Source organism: Lycium barbarum, chromosome 5, assembly GCF_019175385.1.
Source record: "Lycium barbarum isolate Lr01 chromosome 5, ASM1917538v2, whole genome shotgun sequence".
Classification (NCBI taxonomy): Eukaryota; Viridiplantae; Streptophyta; class Magnoliopsida; order Solanales; family Solanaceae; genus Lycium; species Lycium barbarum.
In genome coordinates, this window is record NC_083341.1 from 24,616,459 (window position 1) to 24,641,166 (window position 24,708).

At 36.1% G+C, this 24,708-nt stretch overlaps 1 protein-coding gene and 1 pseudogene across 2 annotated transcripts; both read left to right on the forward strand.

Moving 5' to 3' along the window:
- Positions 1-5,747: 5,747 nt before the first annotated feature.
- Positions 5,748-17,503, forward strand: LOC132640751 (aspartic proteinase 39-like). 2 transcript variants are annotated; one of them, XM_060357506.1, is made up of 10 exons: positions 5,748-6,138; positions 8,103-8,232; positions 8,402-8,649; positions 10,650-10,874; positions 12,455-12,617; positions 12,736-12,809; positions 13,813-13,900; positions 14,491-14,566; positions 15,885-15,956; positions 17,185-17,503. In XM_060357506.1, the coding sequence occupies exons 1-10, from the start codon at positions 5,915-5,917 to the stop codon at positions 17,337-17,339; spliced, it is 1,455 nt and encodes a 484-aa protein (XP_060213489.1). In that variant the 5' UTR covers positions 5,748-5,914; the 3' UTR covers positions 17,340-17,503. The 2 variants fall into 2 exon arrangements, with proteins under 2 accessions (XP_060213489.1, XP_060213490.1); XM_060357507.1 differs by lacking the exon at positions 5,748-6,138 and adding an exon at positions 6,313-6,408.
- A 5,254-nt stretch (positions 17,504-22,757) lies between these two features.
- On the forward strand, positions 22,758-23,332 carry LOC132642402 (SKP1-like protein 4; annotated as a pseudogene).
- Positions 23,333-24,708: the final 1,376 nt, after the last annotated feature.

Sequence of the window (24,708 nt, forward strand, 5' to 3'; positions counted from 1 at the left end):
CATCAACCCTATACTCCCTCATTCCCTTATAACTATAAATTTTTACTGCACTTTGCATTGCCTTTTTTATTCGAACACTATCCCTTTTTCAAGGTATCAATCATCGTTTATAAGATCGGTCGGTTCTTTTCACATTTTTTGACGTGTTTGATCATCTTCTCTGGTGAAGACAAAGGCATTAGCACGACTTTGAAGATTATCAAGACATGAAATATAGTCGGCATGCCACTATATTGGGTTTTGAGAGTTGGATTTTCCGGCATCAGACTTTGCATCATATCTATTAAATGTGCTTGCTACATAGCAGATTGAACATCGACCTCTTCGTTATCATCATCATCATCAGTTACTTCTACATTATTCGGCAATTCTTCTCTATCACTTGATGATGTCTCATAATAATTTGGACAATCATCACCATCTATGAAGGACCTCTTTCTACACGAAAAGTAACATATTTTAACTACTAACATCAAATATGTATGGATTATTTAATATCAAGGTGATGAACCTACCGATATTGATCTATATTGTCATGGCTTGGAGAAAGATCAACTCCGCCAAACTGAGAGGATTGCCCAAAATCAACATTTGGTACCACTGGCGAGTTTTGTGAATAATTTTCACTGTAAGTTTGATTAAATTGTTGGTTTGAGAAAGATCAACTCCATCGAACTGAGAGGATTGCGCAATATTACTCATATTAGGTGTATAACCCCTACAAAGATACAAAAAAATGGATATTTACCAATAAAATAAACACGTGCTACTAATGCAGCATTGTGTTGTCAAATCAAGCATGGTGTGTCATAAAAAGCGATCAAATGATGCAGCATTGTGCTGTCAAATCAAGTAGTGTTCTAAACCTCATATTTTGCACATTTAAATGTTGCGCAATATAAGTGTGTCTTAAAAACCGATCAAATAGTGCAGCATTGTAATGTCAAATCAAGCATTGTGTGCCATAAAAAGCGATCAAATAACATAGTATTGCGTTGTCAAATCAAGCATGGTGTGTCATAGAAAGTGGTCAAATAATGCAGCATTGTCTTGTTAAATCAAGCATAGTACTCTAAAACTCATATTTTGCTCATTTAAATGTAGAGAAATATATGTGTGCCTTAAAACTGGTCAAATAATGCAGCATTGTGTTGTCAAATCAAGCATGTCATTCTGAAAACTCATATTTTGCGCATTTAAATGTTGCACAATATAATTGTCATGCAAAGCGGTCAAATAATGCAGCATTGTGTTGTCAAATCAAGCATAGTGTTGTCAAATCAAGGAGTAGTATATAACATAATTGACGAACAATTAGCTTTCACATTAAAACGAGTTATTATGTCATTCTATACCCAATTTGCTGATATTGGTTCTACTACATATTTTACCCTAGCAGATATATTCGAAGCAATAGGTAGGATATGAGAACTAGATTATGATTTTAAATACTCAAATAACCCGAACAACAGATTCAATCGATAATACAATAATACAATGAGAGAAGAGTGGGATTAGCGTGTCAGGGAGGCTGCAACACTGGAACAAAACTTGAGGTCATTAGGGCTTAAACGCCCAAAAAAAAGTGCTATGTCAATGCCTCGTGACACTTCACAAGAGTTGAAATTTGCTCTTAACTGTTTTCGCGAAGAGAACAATCGGATGAAAATACGTTGCCTAAGGGTAGAATGAGGTCAACATGGTTACGTAAGATTCATATGCAAGTGGGATTCGGACTGTGAGATGTCCGATGAAGATTAATATTTTTTTATAATAAAGTAAGTAGAGGGTCATAATGACCACCTCCAAGGGTACTTGGGGGTTTGCAACTATATAAGTAGCATTTCATTTGTTATTAGACTACAACATATTCAATGTCCAGTAGTAGAAATGTAAATTGGTCTTTATTCCTTCCAAATGATTTTGAATAGCAGTGGTGATGATAGTTCAAATCATAGCAGCTATTCCGGTGAAATAAGTTTTCTTGATAACAATGATTTCAAACTAGACGATTTGAAACCCCACCTTCTTATAGAGTGTAATGATGATTTTTGCAGCGTGAAATATTTAGATCAACGAGAATATTATTGCGGTTTATGCCGAGATGGGCATATCGGCATGCCGAATCAGAACGTCTTGTACGTGACTTAAAAAATCTCAACGCTCAAATCCCAATAAGGTACTCAATGACCATGCCTTGAGAAGGTCCAGAAACATGCGAGCTTGCCGTACAAAGCATTAGAAAAGAAAACAACAGAATGCTAGCAAGATGTTGTAGATTTTACATGCTAAAGTTGGTCGAAGAACAAACGTCATCAACAGGTAGAGAATTAACATCCACAGAAAGAAGATATGTCTTAAGAAACCAAAAATATTGTTCTGAGGACGATATTGAGGACTTCTATTCTGATGATGATTAGGGGTTATTTTGGTTCACTCTCTTAGATTTTGGGTCATTTAAGTTTCGGACTCATACGGTTAATTTGTAATTTTAGTTTATAATGAAGTCATCAATTTGAAAATTTTTAGTATATTTTTAATTTGCTTTGATTGTTATAGACTATTATTAAGTAGTACATAAAGGGTGTGGATTACATAATAAATGAAAACGTGCAACTAGTAAAAACAAAGTACATAAAAATAACAAACTAAATAGAAAATACATAAGAAAAACAAAATACATAGAAATATTAAACTTAATAAACAAAATACATAGGAATAATAAACAAGGCAGAATATCTGGGGACCCCCCTGAACTTGTCGATTTTTATTCGGTGTACACCTAAACTTTACATTGGCCTAATTACCCCCCTCAACTTGACAATATGATAGACACGACCCCCCTAGACGCTGAGAACCCTTGGACGTGTGACACACGCGCTGCCACATGGATTTTTTTGTCCATGTGGCATTTTTTAAGGATAAAATATATATTTTTTACCTTTTTAAGTTCACCAATTATTTAGATCACCTTTTTCAGGCCAAATCTGTAAAAAAAAGAACTTGAAACAATAATATTTTGACCATACTTTTTTTTATTTGGCTAAAGATAATGATATTCTAATCAAGTTATTTTTATATATTTGGCCAGGAAAAGGAAGAAATACACAGTTAAAGCAAATAATCATTGTATCTAAAAATAAATAAATAAAATATCAACCAAATATTTTAAGAATTTGACCCGAAAAAAATAATGTAGAGTTGAAATAAATAGTAATTGCATGAAAAGAAAAATACACAATTTATTTTGTAGAAAATACACCGTCTAAACTTCATTACTTTTGCTAAACGTTCTTTTTATTTGGCTAAAATAAATAGAGTTTCAACTAAGTTATTTAGATTTGGATCCAAAAAAAAGAAAAAAAAAATACATAGTTGAAATAAATAATCATTATATCTAAAAAGAAAAAAAATACAATTGGGATAAAATATGCAATGAATATTAAGAAAAACCAAAAAGAAACACAATTGGAAAAAATAAATCATTATATTGATTATATGACGATTAATAGTTGAAAATATTCCACTTAGAAGCTGATTTTTCGATTTTTGACCCGTCCACGCGCCTAAAAGAGAGTGGGTTCACGTTCTTTGCCACATCAGCGTCTAGGGGGGTCGAGACTATCATATTATCAAGTTCAGGGGGGTAATTAAGCCAACGCATGGTTTAGGTATGCACTAAATAAAAGATGACAAGTTCAGGGGGGTCCCAAACTATTCTGCTAATAAATAACAACAAGATAGCACAAATAATATTCCAAAATTTCAGTTTTTCTTTCAAAGCATTTTTCTCTTGTTGAGTGTCTCTAAGGTTAGCCTTGAGAAAACTTTATTTTTCTTTGGATTCTTTAAGCATCACCTCCAAAGGGTCAATTTTTTCTTGAGCTTCCATAAGCTTAAATTGTAAGTCAAACTTCACGGTATCTCTAGTGATACGTGAGGTCGCTGTATCTGTATTAACAGGAGGCCTTTTAAACTTCACCGCCACCGTTTTATATACGAGAATAGTATCTTCCCAACGAAAATATTTGCAACCGTCCATATTCTATAAACATTACAAGAAAATCAATTTTTTAAAGTAAAATATGTAGATAATGTGAAAAAAGTTTAAACCCTAAAAAATTGTAAAAACACTTACTTCGGGCACTTTACAATGCCAAAAATGACGCCTCTGATTATCTTGGATCCTTGATGTTCTTAGCTTAAAATAATGACCACATTCACAAACAACAGGTTCTATAACAAAGTTTGACGTTTTAGAGCTTTGAAACATGATTTTAAGGGGTCTTAAAGTATGTTGAAAGAGTGAAAATGGAGAAGGTAAAGAAGAGTAACTTGGAAAAATGAAGCTGGTAGGGTTTTTATTAAACCCCTATTGCGCACTAATTTAGTGCGCAATAGGACTAAAATTAAAAGTGCAGTTTACTCCTATTGCGCACTAATTTAGTGCGCAAAGGATAGTTTAGTTAATTTTTTTTTATTGGGTTATTTTGAATCCGAACCTACTTTTTGGGTCATTTAAGTTGTGGACTCTCAAAAGTAGTCCTGTGAGGACGACTAAAAACTCCGTATCCTCGTTTCTATATAGACTAGATACCAGAGCCCGTGCCAGCAGGGGCCTAACATATATTTATAATTTTATTTTTATGCAATTATAAAAAGAATTGATATATTCTACAACATTTCTTGAAAGTCACGTATGTAAAGATAAAAATTTTGGGAGCACGGGTTCAATAATTTGTGTCATGATGTTATTTCTTTGTTTCAGTTTATATGACTTTATTTAAGAAAAGGCTAATAGACACTTTTTAAACTACACGTTAATCAAATTTGAACCAGAATTTCAAAACTTATTGAATTTTTAACTACTTCTAAATACGGAAACGTCATTTGAACTACCATTCCCCTAGGCTAAGACGTGAAACTTTTTATACATATGGTGATTATGTATATTGTGTCATATAACATGGGCATAGATGCGGTATAAGATTTCTATCATTTTTTTTTACTTAACCTATCATAAGTATATACTAATAAATTATTCTGGCTATTATGGTGCTCCGTATATAATTAGAAACTTAAGACATTGGAAAATGCCTTTTGAGAATATAATACCCATCTTAGTTTCTTTTTAGGATATTAAACAGTACTGCACTAAACATCCGAGTAATTTATTTTTTCAGTTATAAAAATATTCAATTAATTTGATTATAGAATTACAGTTGGTGAGGTAAGATATCACCCATGAAACTACAAAATGTAATCAATTGTAATAGTAACTTTTAAAAAATGAAGCTTGATAATAATATATTCAGAATTGCTTTTGAAAAATTAATCCTTACCTGTACTTTCTCTGTCTATTGAATATCAGTACTACAGGAGTACAAAAAAAAAGCTATGGAGATTGGAGGGAGAGATGAGTAAGAGACTGCCGCATTAAAGTTTAATGGGGGCCATTTTTTTTGGGCAGTCATTCAAAAATGCTGCAAATGCAGCGCGTAGTATAGAAATCCAACTGAATCCACCATTATTGACTTAATGGGAGATACTTTGAGAATTACATGGATATTGCTTGATTTTTTAATATGGAGTTCACAATTTTTTTACTTTTTTTTACATGAGTTGACGAAACCACCTCCAAATTCATGCTTCTAATGTAGTAAAAATAAAAAGTGAAGCAAAGTAGTTTTCCTTAAAAAAGAAAAGAAACTTCATTATCTCATTAATTAATGCATTACCTTTTCCCTCCATTCCAAACTAATTGAAAAATCTGTAACAACAAGAATACAAATACAAACATGTGTATGACATGCACAGCGTCTCTTCCCTTTGAACTCCATTTCTCAAACAACTAAGAAAAAAGAAAAAAGAAAAAAATCTAAGTAGTTCTAATTCAATTTTTTTAAAATTTTTTATGGGGAAATTCGATTTGTGTTACGTTCCATTGTTCGTATTCATACTTGTTGTTTATAGTGTAGTAAAGGTGGAAAGTGAAGGTGTGATCAGAGTGAAGTACAAATTTTCCGGGTCGGAAAGAAATTTGCGTGCCCTAAAAGCTCATGATGAAATGCGTCATCTCCGAATTCTCGCCGGCATCGACCTCCCTATCGGCGGCTCGGGTCGACCCGATTCCGTCGGGTCGGTTTTTCCCTTTTTTACTCCCTTTAATGAATTTTGTATTTTGTTTGTTTTTTCATAATTATAACCAAACAAAAAATAATCAATTTTGTTTGTCTATATGTGTGGGATTTTGCATGTTTACACACAACACGTGCTGTGTTCTTTTGTCTTTGGAAATGACGGACAGTGCCGCATTGTGGTGTTGTACATTTTTCTGGACTTGTTGTACTTCTCTTATTTTGCACTGTCGCTTTTGCTGAATTGTTTACTCCTTCCGTCCCAATTTATGTATGCCTTTTAAATTATTTTACGTTGTTAATTATTGTGATTTATAGTACTTTTTTAAAGTAGTTTTCAAATATCTAAATTTATTTCGGAAAACTTAAAGCTTCTGCGTCCGATTTAACGGTCAAAGTTAAAAAGTTTGAATCTCGGAATTCTAATTGTGCCATGTAACTTGGGACAGAGGAGTACACATAAATTTTGTATTTTGTTTGTTTTTCGTATTTATAATTAATTTTGTTTGTTTAGCACACACACACATATATATATATATATATATATATAATAAAGAAGTTGAAGCACACGAGCATACACACAAACACTTGTCTGTGGTCATTTGTCTTTGGAAATGAAGGACAGTGTTGCATTGTGAAGTTGTACATTTTGTTGGACTTGTTGTTCATCTTTTATTTTGCATTGTTGTTTTAGCTGATGTGTGGATTAAAGGAAGCTTTGAGTTAGGGGTGTCAAATGAGCGGGATGGGCTTAATTTGGGTGGGTTAAAATGGGCCAAGTGAATGACCCGCCCAAAAGTTACTTGGGCTAAAATGGGCTAAAAAGTGGGTCATAACCCCACCCGCCCAATTCTTCTAAATTTTTAATTTATTTGTTTGTTCTTTTATAAATTGTTGACTACCTAGTAAACCTTCTCCATTTATTATGACTATATATAACATATCAAAAAAAAACTAAATTCTTTTTGAAATATTCTGACAAGGTTTCGCTCATTGGTCAATTTAGGATATATATTAGCCCAATTTTTGAAGGGATACTTACACAAATATACTCTTCGGCCATCTAGTTTACCAAACTTGGCCGAAGTATATACTACCTATACACTTCGGCTGTATAGGTAGTGTATAAGTATTAAGTATGTATTATATGTCTAGGTAAGTATAGTATATGTACATTTAGTATAAACTATACACTACCTATACACTGTGTACATATTTTGTAAACTAGATGGTCGAATGGTTTTTGGTTGTAATTTTCCCATTTTTAAATGGTCGAATTAGGCGGGTCAAAATGGGCTGAGCCTATAAATGGGCGAGTCATGTTTTCATGGGCTAATTTTGCCACCATTACTTTCCATGTTGTTGGAGAAGAGCTGCTAAAACATATACCAGAGCAGTTGAATGCTTTAGTGTCTGTCGCTCTTCTTAAGCAGCTTTCAAAAAAACTGTTTCCTTAGCAATTTCATTACATGTATGTGTCTATGTGTGTGTGTGTGTAAATGTATATGTGTATGTTTATATATGTATTTGTGTATATTATATGTACACCGTAAACGTGCGTATGTAGGATTGCTTGTTTTGTTTGTGCACCATCCATGTTACAATAGTGGTTGTCAAAGTTTTCGTCGTATTAAAAGAGTTTGCATGAATTATGGATTAGCTATATTTTCAGTGTGAGCTATTAATTACGCCTATCATCTGCTGAATTAATAATTTCCAGAAGATGCTTAGATCTCGGCTAAATTGGATAAGGTGCTGAATTCCATGGTTGAGTGATTCTTTTAAGCTCATAAGCTTTGTCAGTCAGTTGTTTTGATTATCTGAATGAACTGATGAAAATCTATCTCCACGCAACTTTCTGTGGCTTATAAACAATCAGTTTTACATATGTCGAATGATAGTTTGTTACCATATGGAGTCAGTTTGGGCTGCTATTGAAATCATTTCCTTGATTTGTTATTACAGGCTTTACTTTGCTAAGATTGGGATTGGAACACCTCCAAATAATTATACTGTTCAAGTGGATACAGGAAGTAACATAATGTGGGTTAACTGCATTGCATGTCAAGAATGCCCCACAAGAGGCTATCATGGTGTACGTTTCTTTTAGATACATGCTGACATATGTTATATGTATGCTTATATTTGTCTTTGTGTGTCTCTATATTTTATTTCTGCTCAGTATATGAATTGCTCTCGAAAGTAAAACAATTTTCCTTGACGCTCTACTCTGTTACTTTTTATCCGAATGCTTTTCTTGGCAGCTGGAGCTAACACTCTACAATCCAAAGGATTCTCTCACTGGTAAACTCATTCTTTGTGGTCAATCATTTTGCAAAAACATCAACAGAGGTTCAGTACCAGGCTGCTTTGGTAATAGTCCTTGTAATTATAAACAAGTTTATGGAGATGGAAGCTACAGCAATGGCTACCTTGTGGAGGATGTTGTCCAATATGATCAGGTGTCAGGTGATCTCCAAACTAAATCAGCAAATGGGAGTGTTATTTTTGGGTAAGATGTATGTTATCTAACATAAGAGCGAAAGAATATATATCTTATGATCCTCAATCCAGAGCATGCCTTGTTAAGCATTTAATTGAACAAGGTGATCTTACATGATTATCATGCTCGATAAAATCCTTGAGAGTGCACTTGATCCGATATTACAACACTTGCAGATTGATGCCCTTACCGTTTGTTAAATTATCAAAATCCAATGATTACCATTTCATCTGGAGTTGGTTTTGCTTCCTCCTTTTGTCTTCTGATGAAGGAGAAGTTTCCAGGAGAATTTTCATTGTTTCAGAAATCTAAAACTATTAGTCCTGCTGTCCCAATTTATGTGAAGGTATTTGACTAGGCATGGAGTTTAACAATGAAATGAAGACTTTTGAAGCTTGGGCTCTAAATAAGTCATATATATTTGTGTGGCTATAAAGCATCTCATTAAGGGCTAAGTTGCTCGGACTCAGGTGCGGGTGTCCGATACGGGTGTGGATCTAGAGGTTGGATCCTTCATGATCTAAATTTTAAGATTCGGGGATACGGATCCAGGTATGGATACGGGTGCGGGTATTCGGCTAAAATTACTTCAAATATCTAAAAATAGAGTTATAAAACCTTAATTATGAGATATTATGTGGAAAACCTGAGGAGAAAATATTGATCAAGAGAAAAATCCTGGAAGGAGATAAAAGAAAAAGGAGTGACATAGAAATTTCTATGTACAAGGTATTCCATTTTCTTTAATTTCGCCTTGTCATTTATTTTGATTACTGAAATCATTGAATCTGTCCGGAATTTCTCCATCGGTTTTGGTCAAAGTACCCAAAATCGTTTGACCAGATTGGGACTGGTGGCAACAATTGTTTTAGTTGTTAAAATAGTAGTTCCTTACAAAGTGTGGACAGTAACATTCTTACAGGGCTCTTTGATCTTTAAAGAGCATTCGGAAAACTTGTTTAGGTTTGTGCTCTTTTGAAGAGTTTAACTGGAAAAGAATTCAAGGATTCTACAAAATCAATGCATGCCTACTGATAATGTATTACATAGGGTTTTTAGCTTCCATGTGGTCTGTAGCCAAGATATTCTCCAAGCTATGCCAATCTCAGATTTACAGAGGGACTTGTGAACTTCAAGTAGTTAATTTAAGCTTCAATTGTCTTTTCGGACTTCTTTTATCTCTATTGCTACGTCTTTTTATAAAATAGAGGGCTATGCTTCAAGAAGTTCATGCTATGGGTACTAGGCAGCTTTCTGAGGCTTGCTCAGCTATTGACTAAGTTTTATCACAATTGATATTCGGCTATTACATCTAGAGCTAGTACCTGACCTTTGCTGCAATGGAAATGATTATATTAATCAAACGTGTCAGTCACTTATTGTAAATATCCAGAAACAATTTCATACCCAGATCAAAGCCGTTAAGTTGCCTTTGCTTCAAAATGTTCCAAACTCACGCTTGCTATTCTTTGGTTTACTTAGCATGTATGAGTGGTCTGCAGCCTTACACATACGTGAAATTCTTGAATATCATTCTTTGTTTCATAATTTATGGCCATCTACAGAATATCTTATTTTGAGAAGTGAAGTTTTCAGCACATACTCTGCAGTTTCTGCAACTGTATAGTTTCATTGCAGTTTTATGTCTATTATAGGAATATTGGCCAAAGTAACTCAAGACTATCTTTCTTTTCTTTAGTTGACTAATACTGTGTAACTAACGATCTAGTAGTAACTGGCAAGATGCGCCTGATGCACTTGTGAAATGGGTTGCACAACCAATACAATGCAAGAGATATATTTTGGCCTAGATCTAGCATTTTGTTGCCTGATGAATTCAAGATGCTTTTATTTTATCTGGAGTTTTAAACTTTTGAATATTCATTTGGTGCCAATAATTATGTGTTAGTTGACTTAAGATCTGCATTTTCTCATATTCCCTTTGTTGTTCTTTCTCTCTTCTTTCTTGGATAATAAGTTTATTGATGTTTTCCCTTGTATTCTCGCAGGTGTAGTGGTTCACAATCTGGGGACCTGAGTTCCTCTGATGAAGCTTTTGATGGGATTCTTGGATTTGGGAAATCAAACTCATCCATACTTTCCCAGCTGGCTTCATCTGGAAAAGTGAAGAATATGTTTGCACACTGCTTAGATGGTGTGAATGGTGGTGGTATTTTTGCCATTGGGAATGTTGTGCAACCAAAAGTGAACATGACTTCATTGGTGCCTAACCAGTATGAAAATTTTCCCACTAGATTGATTATAAATCTTTTGATTAGTTTTATTGCTCTCTTGTGTAGTTATCAGAGTCTTGCTCGCAGGATACGGTTATTGCAGTTGACTAGTTTAAATTGTTGACTCACCTCTCTTTTTTGAAAGATTGGAAGATAGCAAAAGCCATCATGGTTTTGCCTGTCAGAGTTCCTTATGCGCCTAACATCCATCCTCTGGATAGAAGAGTAACTAAAGTATGCAATGTGGAAAAAGCTCCTGGAGAGGATAGAAGAAAATAGGAAATATTGATTACAAGTTGCATAAAACGCTGTGTGTTATTAAACTTTAAATTCAATTCCTCTTATTTTTTTGGGCACCGTGTTCTTACTATGCTTATAGCTTCTTATATAACCTTTTGAAACCACAAAATCTTGCACCATAATCTCACGATAGTATTAGGGGATCATTTCTTGACTTTTCAGTTTCATTCCCTTTTCTGGAAAGTTATTTTGATTATGAATGATCTCATGGAATAGCCCAACCCTATCTTTCTATGTAGGCCACGATGAGACCCCTCCCTTTTTCATAGTGCGTAACATCTTTTATCATTGTAGTTTTCTACTTTTCTTCAATCATTCTAGACATCTATTTTCTGTTGAGAAATAATGTAGTAACCTCATCAAAGACTGTTGACTGGAAGTAGCTTTTTCTGTATATCTATTTTATGGAGGAATATTTAGAAACCTGATCAAAGATTGTTTCCTAGAGCTGGATCATTTTCGAATACACTCCTATTTGTCTTCTGGATTATGTTGCATGGACGTCCAATAGTCAGAATCCGTTATGTTGAGTTACAATTGTCACACATGAGTTGTATAAGGGTTTTGAAAGGGGTTAATTAGGGTCTTGATTACTTCACCATTGGCTTAAAGTTTTGATTGTATGATTAGGCCCCATTTGTTTATATTAGTATTTAAACGTCCGAATCTGAATACACATCCGGATATTAAAATATTGCATCTAGATAATGGTAAGATTATGTATGTACTCTGTCAATCAGTCAGGATTATTTTCTCACATGGTATCAGAGTCTTTGTGAGTAATTTCTTGCTGCACATTTACCAGTGATTCTGGGAAGAGAATATCGTTGCCGTGCATTTTCCGGAGACTGAAAGCTGGCCCAGTATTGTCCGGTAGCTGTCAGCAAGTAGATCCACCGAAGTCTTCTATCATGAGTTGACAGCCATTACACACTCTTACAAAACATATTTTTTTTTTCCTGGTGGATGACAAGTTGATATCCTGTCTGGTATTTTTTGATCTTCTAGGATTTTTGGTTAGAAATCCTCTGGTTGGAATGTCTTGTGAAACCTCCTCAACATTTAATTCCATACTCTCACAAATATTAGTGAAATAGTTTAACTGTAACTTCGGATCTTCTTTTTGGCTTAATTTCCCAGAACATCTGTCATACAACTTCTGGTCCTAGTTTAAATTTTCCCTATTCAGGGTTTTGTTAGTACTTCAGTGTCACATCTTTTTCTCCTTTTGATTGATAAATTGCAATGATTTAAATGCTTTTAACTGTCTTTATTCTTAGGCCACATTACAGTGTCGATATGATGGCAGTTGAAGTTGGTTATCAGTTTCTAAATCTGTCTGTTGATGTATTGATGAATGGAGAGAACAATGGAGTAATAATTGATAGTGGAACAACATTGGCTTATCTTCCTGAGGTGATTTATGCTCCACTAGTGAAAAAGGTACTTTGGTACTATGGTTTGTTTAGTCTTTTTGGTGGCCACTTAATTGAATCACAATTAGATATAAACGTTTCTACCTAAAATCATTGAAATGTTTGTATTTCTTCACGTCTGTCAGATACTCTCCTGGCAACCTGATCTGAAATTGCGTAAAGTTCGTGATGAGTATACATGCTTTAAATACTCTGAAAGGTATGGTGCGTACTGAGCACTCTTCTCTTTCCGCAGTCTGTAAGTGAATGAAGTTATGTTATCTTTCTAACTTGTGGTTTCTTCTTTATTTCATCACATTACTCTATGAATTTCTCAATCAACATCCTTATGAAGGATACCTTAGCAGCTGTTGTCTGCTTGAAGCTTGTTTGTTCTGGAGCAGTGGCAATTCGATTCTGAAGTGCAGTCATGTTATCCTTTATACTCTTATTATATGTTGTCCGCAAGGAGGTGGTATTTTATCGCTAATTCTATCTAAAGATTAACTGACGATAAATGAATTGATTTAAATTCTTGTATCAAACTAGTTGAAATATGATGAGGTTGAGCAATTTGCGCTGATCCATGTGGCCATGCCTAGCATACTGTGCAAGATATTTAGGATGAGCGGTGTAATATATGTTCAAAGAATCAAAATTCCTCAATTATGATGACTTGGATCCTGTAAAAGTACTAGCAACCAACTTACTAGACTAACTGTCAATCCTTGACTTGCAATAAAGTTTTTGTAACCTAGTCCAGCGTAGTCTATTGCTTCAAAAGTATTCTTACAAAACCAAACTTTTTGACTGTTGTTTTCATTACGTAATACTTAGTTAACTGAATAGTTTGGCAACTCTGAGTAATAAAACAGCTATGGAAATTTACTTTCTGATATATTGGTCCACTTGAATATGATGACGCAACTTATGGTGATAGGTGTTTAACTAGTTGCCTTAAAAATTTGCTAGTAAACTTATCAAAGAAAAAAACAGAAAGAGTATTAAATATGGGGGACTTGTTTCCGCTGGAGGTACACATGGAGGAATGAACTTTGTAAGCGACCCAATTCCTTACGTCTTCTTTTTTTTTTTTTTTTTTTTTATGGGAAATACTTTTCTTGAAATGTTTCTCTTGTGATTCTTGTATTTTACAGCTATTTTTTAGTCGTCCAGGTGAAAAGATGTCCAAATGCAATAACTTTTGCCTCCAACTGATGCAGTGTTGATGACGGATTTCCGCAAGTCATTTTTCATTTCAGAAATTCTCTATCTTTAAGAGTTAGACCCCGCGAGTATCTGTTCCCGTTTGTAAGTATCTCCTTTTACGAGTTAGTTATAAGTCAATAAAAAAGTGTGTGCTTTTTAATTTAGCATTATGTTTTGAGCTTTTTTGGTCTTATGTAATTAGAATGGATTTGTCAAATTATCACTTAAGGTTAGTACTTAGTAGTGTAAGACCATTGACCATCCTAACAAACTGCTTGAACTTGGAGGATGGAATGTGAATTGCTTCAATTTGTTTAATTTTTGAAGAGTAGATGGGTTCTGCTTACTTCAGCTGCAAATTAGGTGGCAACGTTCTTTGTCATTAGAACTATTTCAGTTACATGATGTGCCAGTTATCTGATTGGATTTGCAGGATCAAAACCTTCTTTTCCCTTCTAAGGATTGTAAACAGAAGCAAATAATATCTCAGAACTTTATATTTATATGAACTCTGTCTCTGACTGAACTTGTCATAAGCTGTCAATTGACTTTCTCTGAGAAAATATTCTATCTCCATGATCATGTTTGTGAAAGTAATTGATGACCATTAAATGGAATAGTGAATTTTGTTAGTTAATTCTATTGCAGAAATCACATTTTCCGGTAGATCTGACTTCTGTATGCTCTTTCAGGAAGATTTATTTTGCATTGGATGGCAAAATAGTGGTAATCAATCAAGGGATAAATGGAACCTTATGCTTTTTGGAGGTGTGTTTATCTGTTTCTTATTTTGTTAATTGCAAATGTCAAGGCTACTATGCTGTGTTTGGATGAGTATGTTTTGGATTTTGAATCCATACCTTTCAAAAGTAACGCATTTAGAGAAAATAGGGACCAGAAATCACATTTGGATAGGAAACTGATTCGTTAAGTGAATTTGAATTCTGCAGAAAAGTACTAATTTTAATGCAGGCACTAATTTGAGCTACATACAGGGACATTATATCAAAACATTCACAAATACTACAACTGAGAATTTGCTAGCTCCAGTATACATTTGACTTGACCTGGAAAAATTTCCAGAAAATAGTGTAGTGTCTTTCGATGGAGGTAGAAGCATTTGCATATTTATTTAAGGTCTGATACACGCATAGTTGCCATCACCAGATATTGCAACCAAAATGGAAACCTCCTGGACCCAATTGTTACAAAGTTTCCAACTGAGGTCATCATATTAGCTGCATCCTATCACCAGTAAAGACACGTAAGAGAGAAGTAGACGTATCTGATTGGGATTTTGGGAAGAGAGAGATGCTGCTTTATTTCCCTTTCTTTCCTTTTTGGGAAGAGGGTTACTTCGTGAATTCATTCCGGATTGGTGGAGTTCAGTGGAGACTGCTCTTTTTTATTTTAGTTAAAATGAATCGGAACAACAAAGTGTTGAATCTCTGTGAACTGTGCACCCTTTGCTGTCTGTGGTTATTTCTTTTTCCATTCCTTTTGGCCTTTTATTATGAACTATCTTCTTAGCACAATTGGTATTTCTGTAAAATTGCATCGTTAGGAGAACTGGCAAAGATTATGAAGGCAATATCACTTGTTTGTTTCATGGTTTATGAGACATTCATAATAGTTGAGTGGTGGAAATTTAATGCACCAACATTTGAGAGCTGAGTTTCGTGTCTTGGAAGATATGTCAAATATTTATATCCTGAACTAATGTTATTTTGCGAAAGAGGGGACTGTATTTAAATTATCTTGACACAACACGACTTTATATAAATAATTATCTTGTCAGTGTATGCTTTTCTATTTGAAAAATGTGCATTTAGCACTCTGGATAACAAGTGAGACTGCTCTGCAACCTCATTTTGTGATTTAAGCTCAAATTCTCTTTCCAGCTCTTCTGATACTGTTTGAATTGGTCAATCGCTGTGATAATACTGATTAAAAGTTCATCTGAATTCTTCCAATTATGCTGTATGTTTCCCTGGTATGCTCCATCTTAAGAAGCTTAAAGATGATTCTTTCACTATCTGATGTCTCATTTCTTTCTAAACCCTTGGATGAATTCTGATGCTTGCAGATTTGGTACTATCAAATAAGCTTGTCCTGTATGATCTTGAAAACCAAACCATTGGCTGGACTGAATATAATTGTAAGTTTAGGTTATATCTGGTTAATACTTGCACTCCATTTTGGTACACTGCTATTGTATATTTTTGTTGTTTAATTTGTGTTACCCTTTGTTTAAATTCTGCTGAATCTAGAGTGGCTCTACTGACCTAGATAAATACATCTATAATTTCCTTGCAAATTTTCATGTACTTGAAATGAAAGAAAAGAGACTTTGGGAATGAATTGCTTCATTGTTCCCTCATAGTCTTTACAAATGACTCTTGTTAAAGGAAAAGAAAGTAATTCCTTTTTCCCGTTTACACAATCATAGAGATTCAAAACTTTCCCATATTTACGAAGAACAAGTTCTTGCCAATTACCAATTTCCCCAAAAAAATTCTTTCCTTCTTCTTTATACTCTCCCTTAAGGTGGATTGCGCATATTGTATGCTCCTAACTTGCCCAAAAATACTTGATTTTGGAGCATCAAAGTGACTTTGTAAGAATGTTTGCTGTCAATTCATTCAGCATTTCCTTTTTTAGAGGACAATTTTTCACTTCTAAATTATGTATTAGATATACTTAATACCCTACCCCGTTCATCTGGAAATCTTGGTTCAAACTCTTCAGTCTTCGCTATTGGGTAAAGTAGTCATTTGAGTTGACAAAACATGTCACAATGCATCCCATGCCAATCTTTTGTTTGAAGCAATGTGTACTGCGCAACTTGATTATCATAGACCAATCTTGATGGTAATCAGCCAACGACATTCTACTGTTGTTTTGCCCTGTGGCAAAGGAAATATCTCCCAAATTCCTTTATCTTGAAAAAATCAGACATTTCCTCAATCATAGCCTGACACCAACCTAGATGATTCATTACCTCTACCATAACCTTGGGTACTTTGATGGTGGATAAGTTGGTAAAAAGAGGAATGATATGAAGATGACGAAAGGTGATAACTTGAGAAATTACAAACATTCTCTTCTGAATTGGTCATTGAAATGTTTCTTATATGTGATATAACAATGCTTTGTTTGGATAAAATTGTTTTCTTGCATATGACCTGGAAAGTGATTGCATCTTGAACTTCGATGTCATCATGAAAGCAGTTCTTTCACAGTAGAAACCATAAAAGAGTTGCAATTCCTTTCCCTGTGAACAACAAATGCTTTGGTCTGCTTTATGAGTCAAGAGATCTTTTATATGACCCGAAAGGTTTGGTTCACTGTTAACTCATCAAAATCTGTATTGTGGTTGATTTCAGGCTCATCAAGCATTCAATTAAAAGATGAAATAACTGGATCAGTTCGTTTAGTAGGTGCTCACTCTCTGTCAACTGGTTCTCGTTTGACAGCGCACACGGCTCTAACATCCTTGTTGTTAGTAGCTCTGCTGCACAATTATCTATTCAACTGGTAAAATCTGGTCAGTATTAGCTTCTGGTACCCTGGAGAAGTAGAATTCGTTGTGAAAAGAATAGTTCAATGTATTGATACAATGCAGCTTGTGGCTGTCAAGCTGTGTGTGAATATTTACATTCAGAATGGACTGGAAATGAAAATATAGAACAGAGTAACAGATAATTCCATTTTTTATGTAGTTGGCTTGTGTTGCAAAATGCATAATATAAGTGGAGCTCTGGATATATTTACTCCGCTTGTTAAAACATCTAACAAGTTTTTTGACAAGCGAAACTGCCTTATAGCTGCTTTTGCTTCACTAGTATTAAAATGCTTAGAGAAAAGGTATTTACCCTTGAAATTTGCGAAATGGTTCAAACTTGACTTCCATTAATAGTTGGGGTCAAATATACCCCTAGGCCCATGTGTTGGAAAGACTGCCGTTTGTGAATGTTGTACTAATCTGGTAACGACAGGTGTATCTTTGACCCCAACTGTTAGCGGAGGGTAAATTTGGACCATTTCGCAAAGTTTAAGAGCTAATATATGCCTTTTCCCAAATGTTTATATGGTATCTGCAAGTAGCAACTCATATCTACGATAAGCTTGTGTGAGTACCTCATTCTCAGTTTCTCACAGCGCACCCAGAGGTTTATAAAGAATAATTTTATTATTTTGCAAGAAAATAAAGACGTTAAGGTTAAATCCTTAAAGAATATGATAAGGTGCAAATCACAAAAGAAAACATACGTTAAGGGTGCAAAACATAAACTCCTCAAAGTAGATAACACTCAAATAAACAGATTGCGGGGTGGTAATATTCAAATCTACCTTGATAGTAACTGTCCACTTGGTGGTTTCCATTGCTTAGGTACTTCTTGATATTTAGAACATGAGCAGCTTTATTATATTATTGTCTAGATAGGTGGTGGTGCGCTGGGTGATATTTGGTTGAAAAGGTATGAGGAAAAATAACAGCTAAATATCTTTGAGTGATCTAGTTTATAAATTAGCTAGCAAATGTATAAGTTTTGTATATTTGTACTTATATATACACATATTATACATATAATATACATATCAGTGTATAATTTTATGTTATGTTATTTCTTTATTTATTTTTTTAAAGTAGGGGTATGGGAAGGGGAAATGGGGGAGGGGATTACAAGGCGAAAGTTTCGATAGCCGACCATCTGAGCTACTAAGATACTTTATGTATAGATTTTGTATATTTGGGCTACTGTTTGGAGTTAAGTTTGACCAGAGGGACATAACCCAAAGAATCCCTTTTTCTGATGGTTAGAAGTTGACGTAAGACCAGGAACTTTCCATCGGATTTGGTAACTTGCTTGTATGGTAAGAATCTGGTTATTCATTTTAGGCCAAATACATAAGCGGACCCTAAATTTGTTCCACACTTTCAGACTCATGAAAGTTAAACAAAGAAAAAAAATTACTATTTCAACAATTTTCCAAACCTAATATACATTGGGGATTCCATCTTCTTTTTTTATTTCCACTTCCTTATTCCACAAGAAATCATCCGCTCCCATAACCCTATTCCTTATTTCACAAGAATTAGAATATATACATATATATATATCCATGCAGGTCATTTATACACGACACTACCATAAACTTATTTTCTTCCCTTCATTAATATTTTAGCCATGTCTTCAACAAAAAAGATGTTAATTCTTGATAGACTATGTAATAGTCTACGTAAATATTGTAAATATTCTCTTTCTTATGTATAGTAATTAGGTCCTATAATTCAGCCGAGTATCATTCAGATAGTGAGATACCTACTTTGTATATAATGACTTTCATACATCAATACAAATCACGGATTGATTTCCTACATGGTTTCAGACTAGGTTTCTCCTAAAAACCCTAGCTTCCTAACCCTAGCCATAGCCGCCACCCCTTCCTCCTCCCTCTTCTCTCTTCAATGGTTGACAACAAAAATTTCCATTCTGCTTTAACCGTCACGAATGTGAAATCTTTAATCCCAATCACTCTAGGCATGGAAACCGGCCATTATCACGAATGGGCGACGCTATTCAAAGTTCTAGCCTGCGTCCACTCCGTACTTGAACACATCATACCACCAACTGACACCACTGAACTCACCGCGTACAACGCAACAAAGGCAGCTAACCTTCCGCTCTGGAAACGGCTAAATGCGGTGGTCCTTCAATGGATATACGCCACCGTATCCCATGATATTCTTACCTCTATTCTCGTGGCGGATAATGTTGCAGAAAAGGCTTGGAATCGAGTTGCTCAACTTTTCCAAGATAACAAGCAATCAAGGGCAGCGTACCTTGAAACTGAATTCACCACCACAAAAATGGCCGACTTCGGCTCAGTTATGGCCTATTATAATAGGCTTAAGTCTCTCGCGGGCCAGCTTGCCAATGTGGGGTCGCCGGTGTCCGACCAACGTTTGGTCTTACGCCTCCTTGCAAGCTTACCCGAGACATATGCACACTTTGTCACCACCATCCAGTAGAAGGATGTGCTGCCCTCTTTCTCTGAAGTGTGCTCCAGACTTAAGCTCGAAGACGAGCAGCCAAGGAACGTGCCCGCGATTCCAGTCCCGCTGCTCTACTTGTTGATAATGATACTCCCTCCCCGCCACCTGGCGGTAACAATAATTTAACTAACCGTCGTGATAATAATCGTGGCAGGAATTCTAACAGGAACAATGGAAAGGGGAACAACAACAACCGCGGGAAATCCGGCCGCGGCGGCGGCGGACAGACCAGCAACGGCCAGTGGCCAACGGGATAGCCACCGGCAGGGGGCTACTACTGGCCTGCCTGGCCGCCCCAGTAGTGGACAATGCCCCCCTGCCCGTATCCGACGAGACAGTGGCAGCAGCGTCCCACCACACCGCGGCCCGACAGCGGCATTCTCGGTGCGGGTCCACGACCTCAGCAGGCCTATTCCATGCATGGTCCGACCTATTCTGGGTACACTCCGACAGACGTGGAGGCAGCTATGCACACTCTGTCCATACATCAACCGGATGATAATTGGTACATGGACACCGGAGTGCGCACTCTCCTTGTCCACTCTTCCATGCCCCCCTCTTTTTGGCATCATGCTCTCCAAATGGCCACATACCTCCTTAATGTACTTCCCACCAAAGTCCTTAGGTATAAATCACCAACGCAAGTTCTCTATCAACGAACCCCCTCCTATTTTCATCTCCGGGTTTTTGGGTGTCTATGCTATCCACTTTTCCCATCTACAACTATTCATAAGTTACAAGCAAGATCCACCCCGTGTGTATTTTTGGGCTATCCGTTGAATCATACAGGATATAAATGTTATGATTTATCCACCAACAAAATCATCATCTCAAGGCATGTCATCTTTGAGGAAACTCAATTTCCCTTCTCCAAATTGCACTCACCAACCCCAACTTCTTATGATTTTTTGGACCATGGGATTTCTCCATATACCCTGCATTTTCTGTCACAGCTCCTCCACCCGTCGTTCCCTCGGTCCAGCCCCTCCCCCCCCCCCGCTGCTCCACCCGTGACTGCCCAGCAGTCCAACCCCACGGTCACTGCCCCACAGCCTCTACCCCCCACTGCCCCACCCGTGACTGCCCAGCAGCCCACCCGCATGGTCACTAGAAGCCAACATGGGATTTTTAAGCCCAAACAACCGTTCAACTTAAATACTTCTAACACTCCCTCCATCTCGCCTATCCTACGAAATCCTGTCAGTGCTCTAAATGACCACAATTGGAAAGCTGCCATGGTTGATGAATATAATGCTCTAATTAGTAATAAGACTTGGGAGTTGGTTCCACGTCCCACTTATGTGAATCTTATTCGTTCTATGTGGCTTTTTCGTCATAAAAAGAAATATGATGGTTCTTTTGAGAGGCACAAAGCCCGTCTTGTCTGTGATGGTAGGTCTCAACAGGTTGGAGTTGACTGCGACGAGACTTTCAGTCCGGTTGTCAAACCAGCTACTATTCGCGCTGTCTTGAGCATTGCACTTGCACACTCTTGGCCCATTCATCAGTTGGACGTCAAGAATTCTTTCCTACACGGTAATCTTAATGAGACTGTTTATATGCATCAGCCTATTGGGTTTAAGGATCCAAAGCATCCACATCATGTCTGTCTCTTGAAGAAATCGTTGTACGGACTTAAGCAAGCTCCCCGTGCATGGTTCCAACGCTTTGCAGACTATGTCTCCACTTTTGTTTTTTCACATAGCCGATCTGATCACTCTCTCTTTATTTATTGTCGAGGTTCTGACATTGCTTACATTCTGCTATATGTTGATGATATTATTCTCACAGCTTCCTCAGATGCTCTCAGAAAATCCATCATGTCTCTGCTTAGTGCCGAATTTGCTATGAAGGATTTGGGCCCTCTAAGCTATTTTTTGGTATCGCTGTTACCCGGACTTCACACGGCATGTTTCTCTCTCAGAAAAATTATGCAGCAGATATTATAGAGCGTGTGGGCATGACTGCCTGTAAGCCAAGTCAGACATCGGTCGACACCAAAGCCAAACTTGGTGCCACAGCCGGGCCTCCTTGCGATGATCCCACCCAATATCGTAAGTTGGTCGGCGCGTTGCAGTACCTTACATTCACAAGACCAGACATCTCCTATGCGGTTCAACAAGTATGCCTTCACATGCATGATCCAAAGGTTGCACATATGCATGCTCTTAAACGCATAGTCCGATACATTCAAGGTACTATTGAGTTTGGTCTCTATCTGTACAAATCCTCCATTGCCTCTCTTGTTTCTTATACAGATGCGGATTGGGGTGGTTGTCCAGACACTCGCCGATCCACATCAGGTTACTGTGTCTTCCTTGGCGATAATCTCCTCTCATGGTCATCCAAACGACAACCTACTATGTCTAAGTCGAGTGCCGAGGCCGAATACCGTGGTGTCGCTAATGTCGTCTCTGAGTCCTATTGGCTTCGCAACCTTCTTTTGGAGCTCCGTTGTCCCATCCGGACAGCTATATTGGTTTATTGTGATAATGTTAGTGCCATATACCTATCAGGTAATCCAGTTCAGCACCAACGCACTAAACATATTGAGATGGACATACATTTCGTACGTGAGAAAGTTACCCGTGGAGAAGTTCGTGTTCTTCACGTCCCGTCCCGTTACCAGATCGCAGATATCTTCACTAAAGGTCTTCCGCGCGTGCTCTTTGATGATTTCAGGGACAGTCTAAGCGTACGACAACCTCCCGCTTCGACTGCGGGGGTGTGATAGACTATGTAATAGTCTACGTAAATATTGTAAATATTCTCTTCCTTATGTATAGTAATTAGGTCCTATAATTTAGCCGAGTATCATTCTGATAGTGAGATACCTACTTTGTATATAATGACTTTCATACATCAATACAAATCACGGATTGATTTCCTACAATTCTAATAACTTCCGACGGTGAAGATTTCGAGTTGGAAGAAGAATTAGCCATTCAGGCACAAACAATAAAAAAACATGGTGTTAGATGGCTACGCAAACGCAGCCATCCCTTTGCCCCTCGTTAGGGGCAAAATATTAGCCAAAGTGATCGAATACTGGAAAGAACGCGCTAACGTGACTAAGGACGGACATGGGGAATTTGACCAAGAATTCGCGACAGGAGTTGAAGAAGATCAAGAGATGTTGTTTGGTTTAATAATGGCTGCTAATTACTTAGAAATTCAACCACTTTTGGATGCATTAACCAAAAAAGTTGCAAATATGATGCAAGGAAAGAGTCCAGAAGAAATACGTAAGAAATTTCTTATAAAAAATGATTACACCCCTAAGGAGGAAAAGCAACTACGTGATGTGAATTCTTGGGCTTTTGGTGTTGAAGGAAAAAAAATCGGCTGCTTTCAGTTGGTTTTTTTCCTAAATCTCCATTTGTTTTACATAAGTTTGTTAGTGTAAAAGTGTCTTTTTATTTATTTATAGTTGTTTAACTTTTAATTCGTAGACTTAAGATCGTCAATTTAGATGTTTTGAGTTCTTTTACCTGATTAAATTAGAGTAATATATATTTTACTGGGTGATTTGCAAAAAAATATGATCTTTCAGCTTAACCGTTTAAATTTTGACGTCGTTTAAAAAAGTATACAAAAGCAGATTTGCATCCAAAAATCGCGAGAAAGTGGTCATCAAATCCTAATAATTCTGATCGGTTGCCATAAACTTATTGAGTAAAAATTTCAACAACTCGATTTTGCTTCAAATTGTTTCAAATCAATTCCAAATTTGATATCCAGTTTTCTAATACCAATGACTAATTATTAGAATCAACTCAAACCTTTAAAAAATTAATAAACTTACTGTCTTCTTCGATAATCCAGCTCAATAGGATCCAAGAATGATATGTTTTTTCAAGTTTCATCAATCAAACCAATCCAAAATATCATAAATAAGCAATATATTGAATTTATTGGAAGAAAGATGAAGGAGATAGAGAAGAAGGAGATTTGGGGGAAATCTAAAAATGTTAAAATTTTTGAACAGGGCTATGTTAGTTGCTATCATTGAACGTTTGGCGTAAATTAAAAGTAATTTGTTAAATTTTAAAGTTAAATGGGCATAAGACACCTCATAAGGATCTTTACACGAGTAGCCAACAGGGTATAGGCTATTACAGTCACCTAGCCATAAAAGTTAAACAATCCATAAACTGAAAACTAATTGCAACAATTAGCCGATTAAAAAAAAAAAAAAAAACTAGTGCTTTCCCTTCTCGCCATTTACTTAATCTGTGTTATCGTAGGTCGTAGCTCCTCCTTGATTTCATTGAAACCTCCCACCAAAATCATTAGTGATTGATAAAAAAACACAAAATTACTCAACGAAATCAAAATCAAAGATATTAAAATCGCATGAACTCATTGCATCCCCATATGATTCACCTCCAAACTTTGAAAATAAATGGGGGGGGGGGGGGGGGGGGGGGGGGAATCACAAACTACTAAAAACACTATTAGAAACATAGGTTTTTTCCTCCGACATTCAGTGAAAATTTGTGCTATAAAACATAATTTTCCCACCTCGTTCCCACCGAACCAGCTCATTGGAAAACGCATGGTGAAAAACAGGTTCCTATTGAAATGCTGAGAAACTTCCTAATTTTTCCGTGTAAAAACACTACTACTTAGATTTTTCCCACCGATATTCAATGGAAATGACCACTGAACATTTTTCAGTAAAAAATTTAGCGGGAAATTTGTGTTTTATTAGTAGTGAAAACGCAGGGTAAATATCTCAAAAGGTCATTGAACTTTGAGAAATTATATAGGAAAGTCATTGAACTTTGCTACATATCAATAAAATCACTCAACTTTAGCCTATTATCTCATAAAATTACTCAACTAC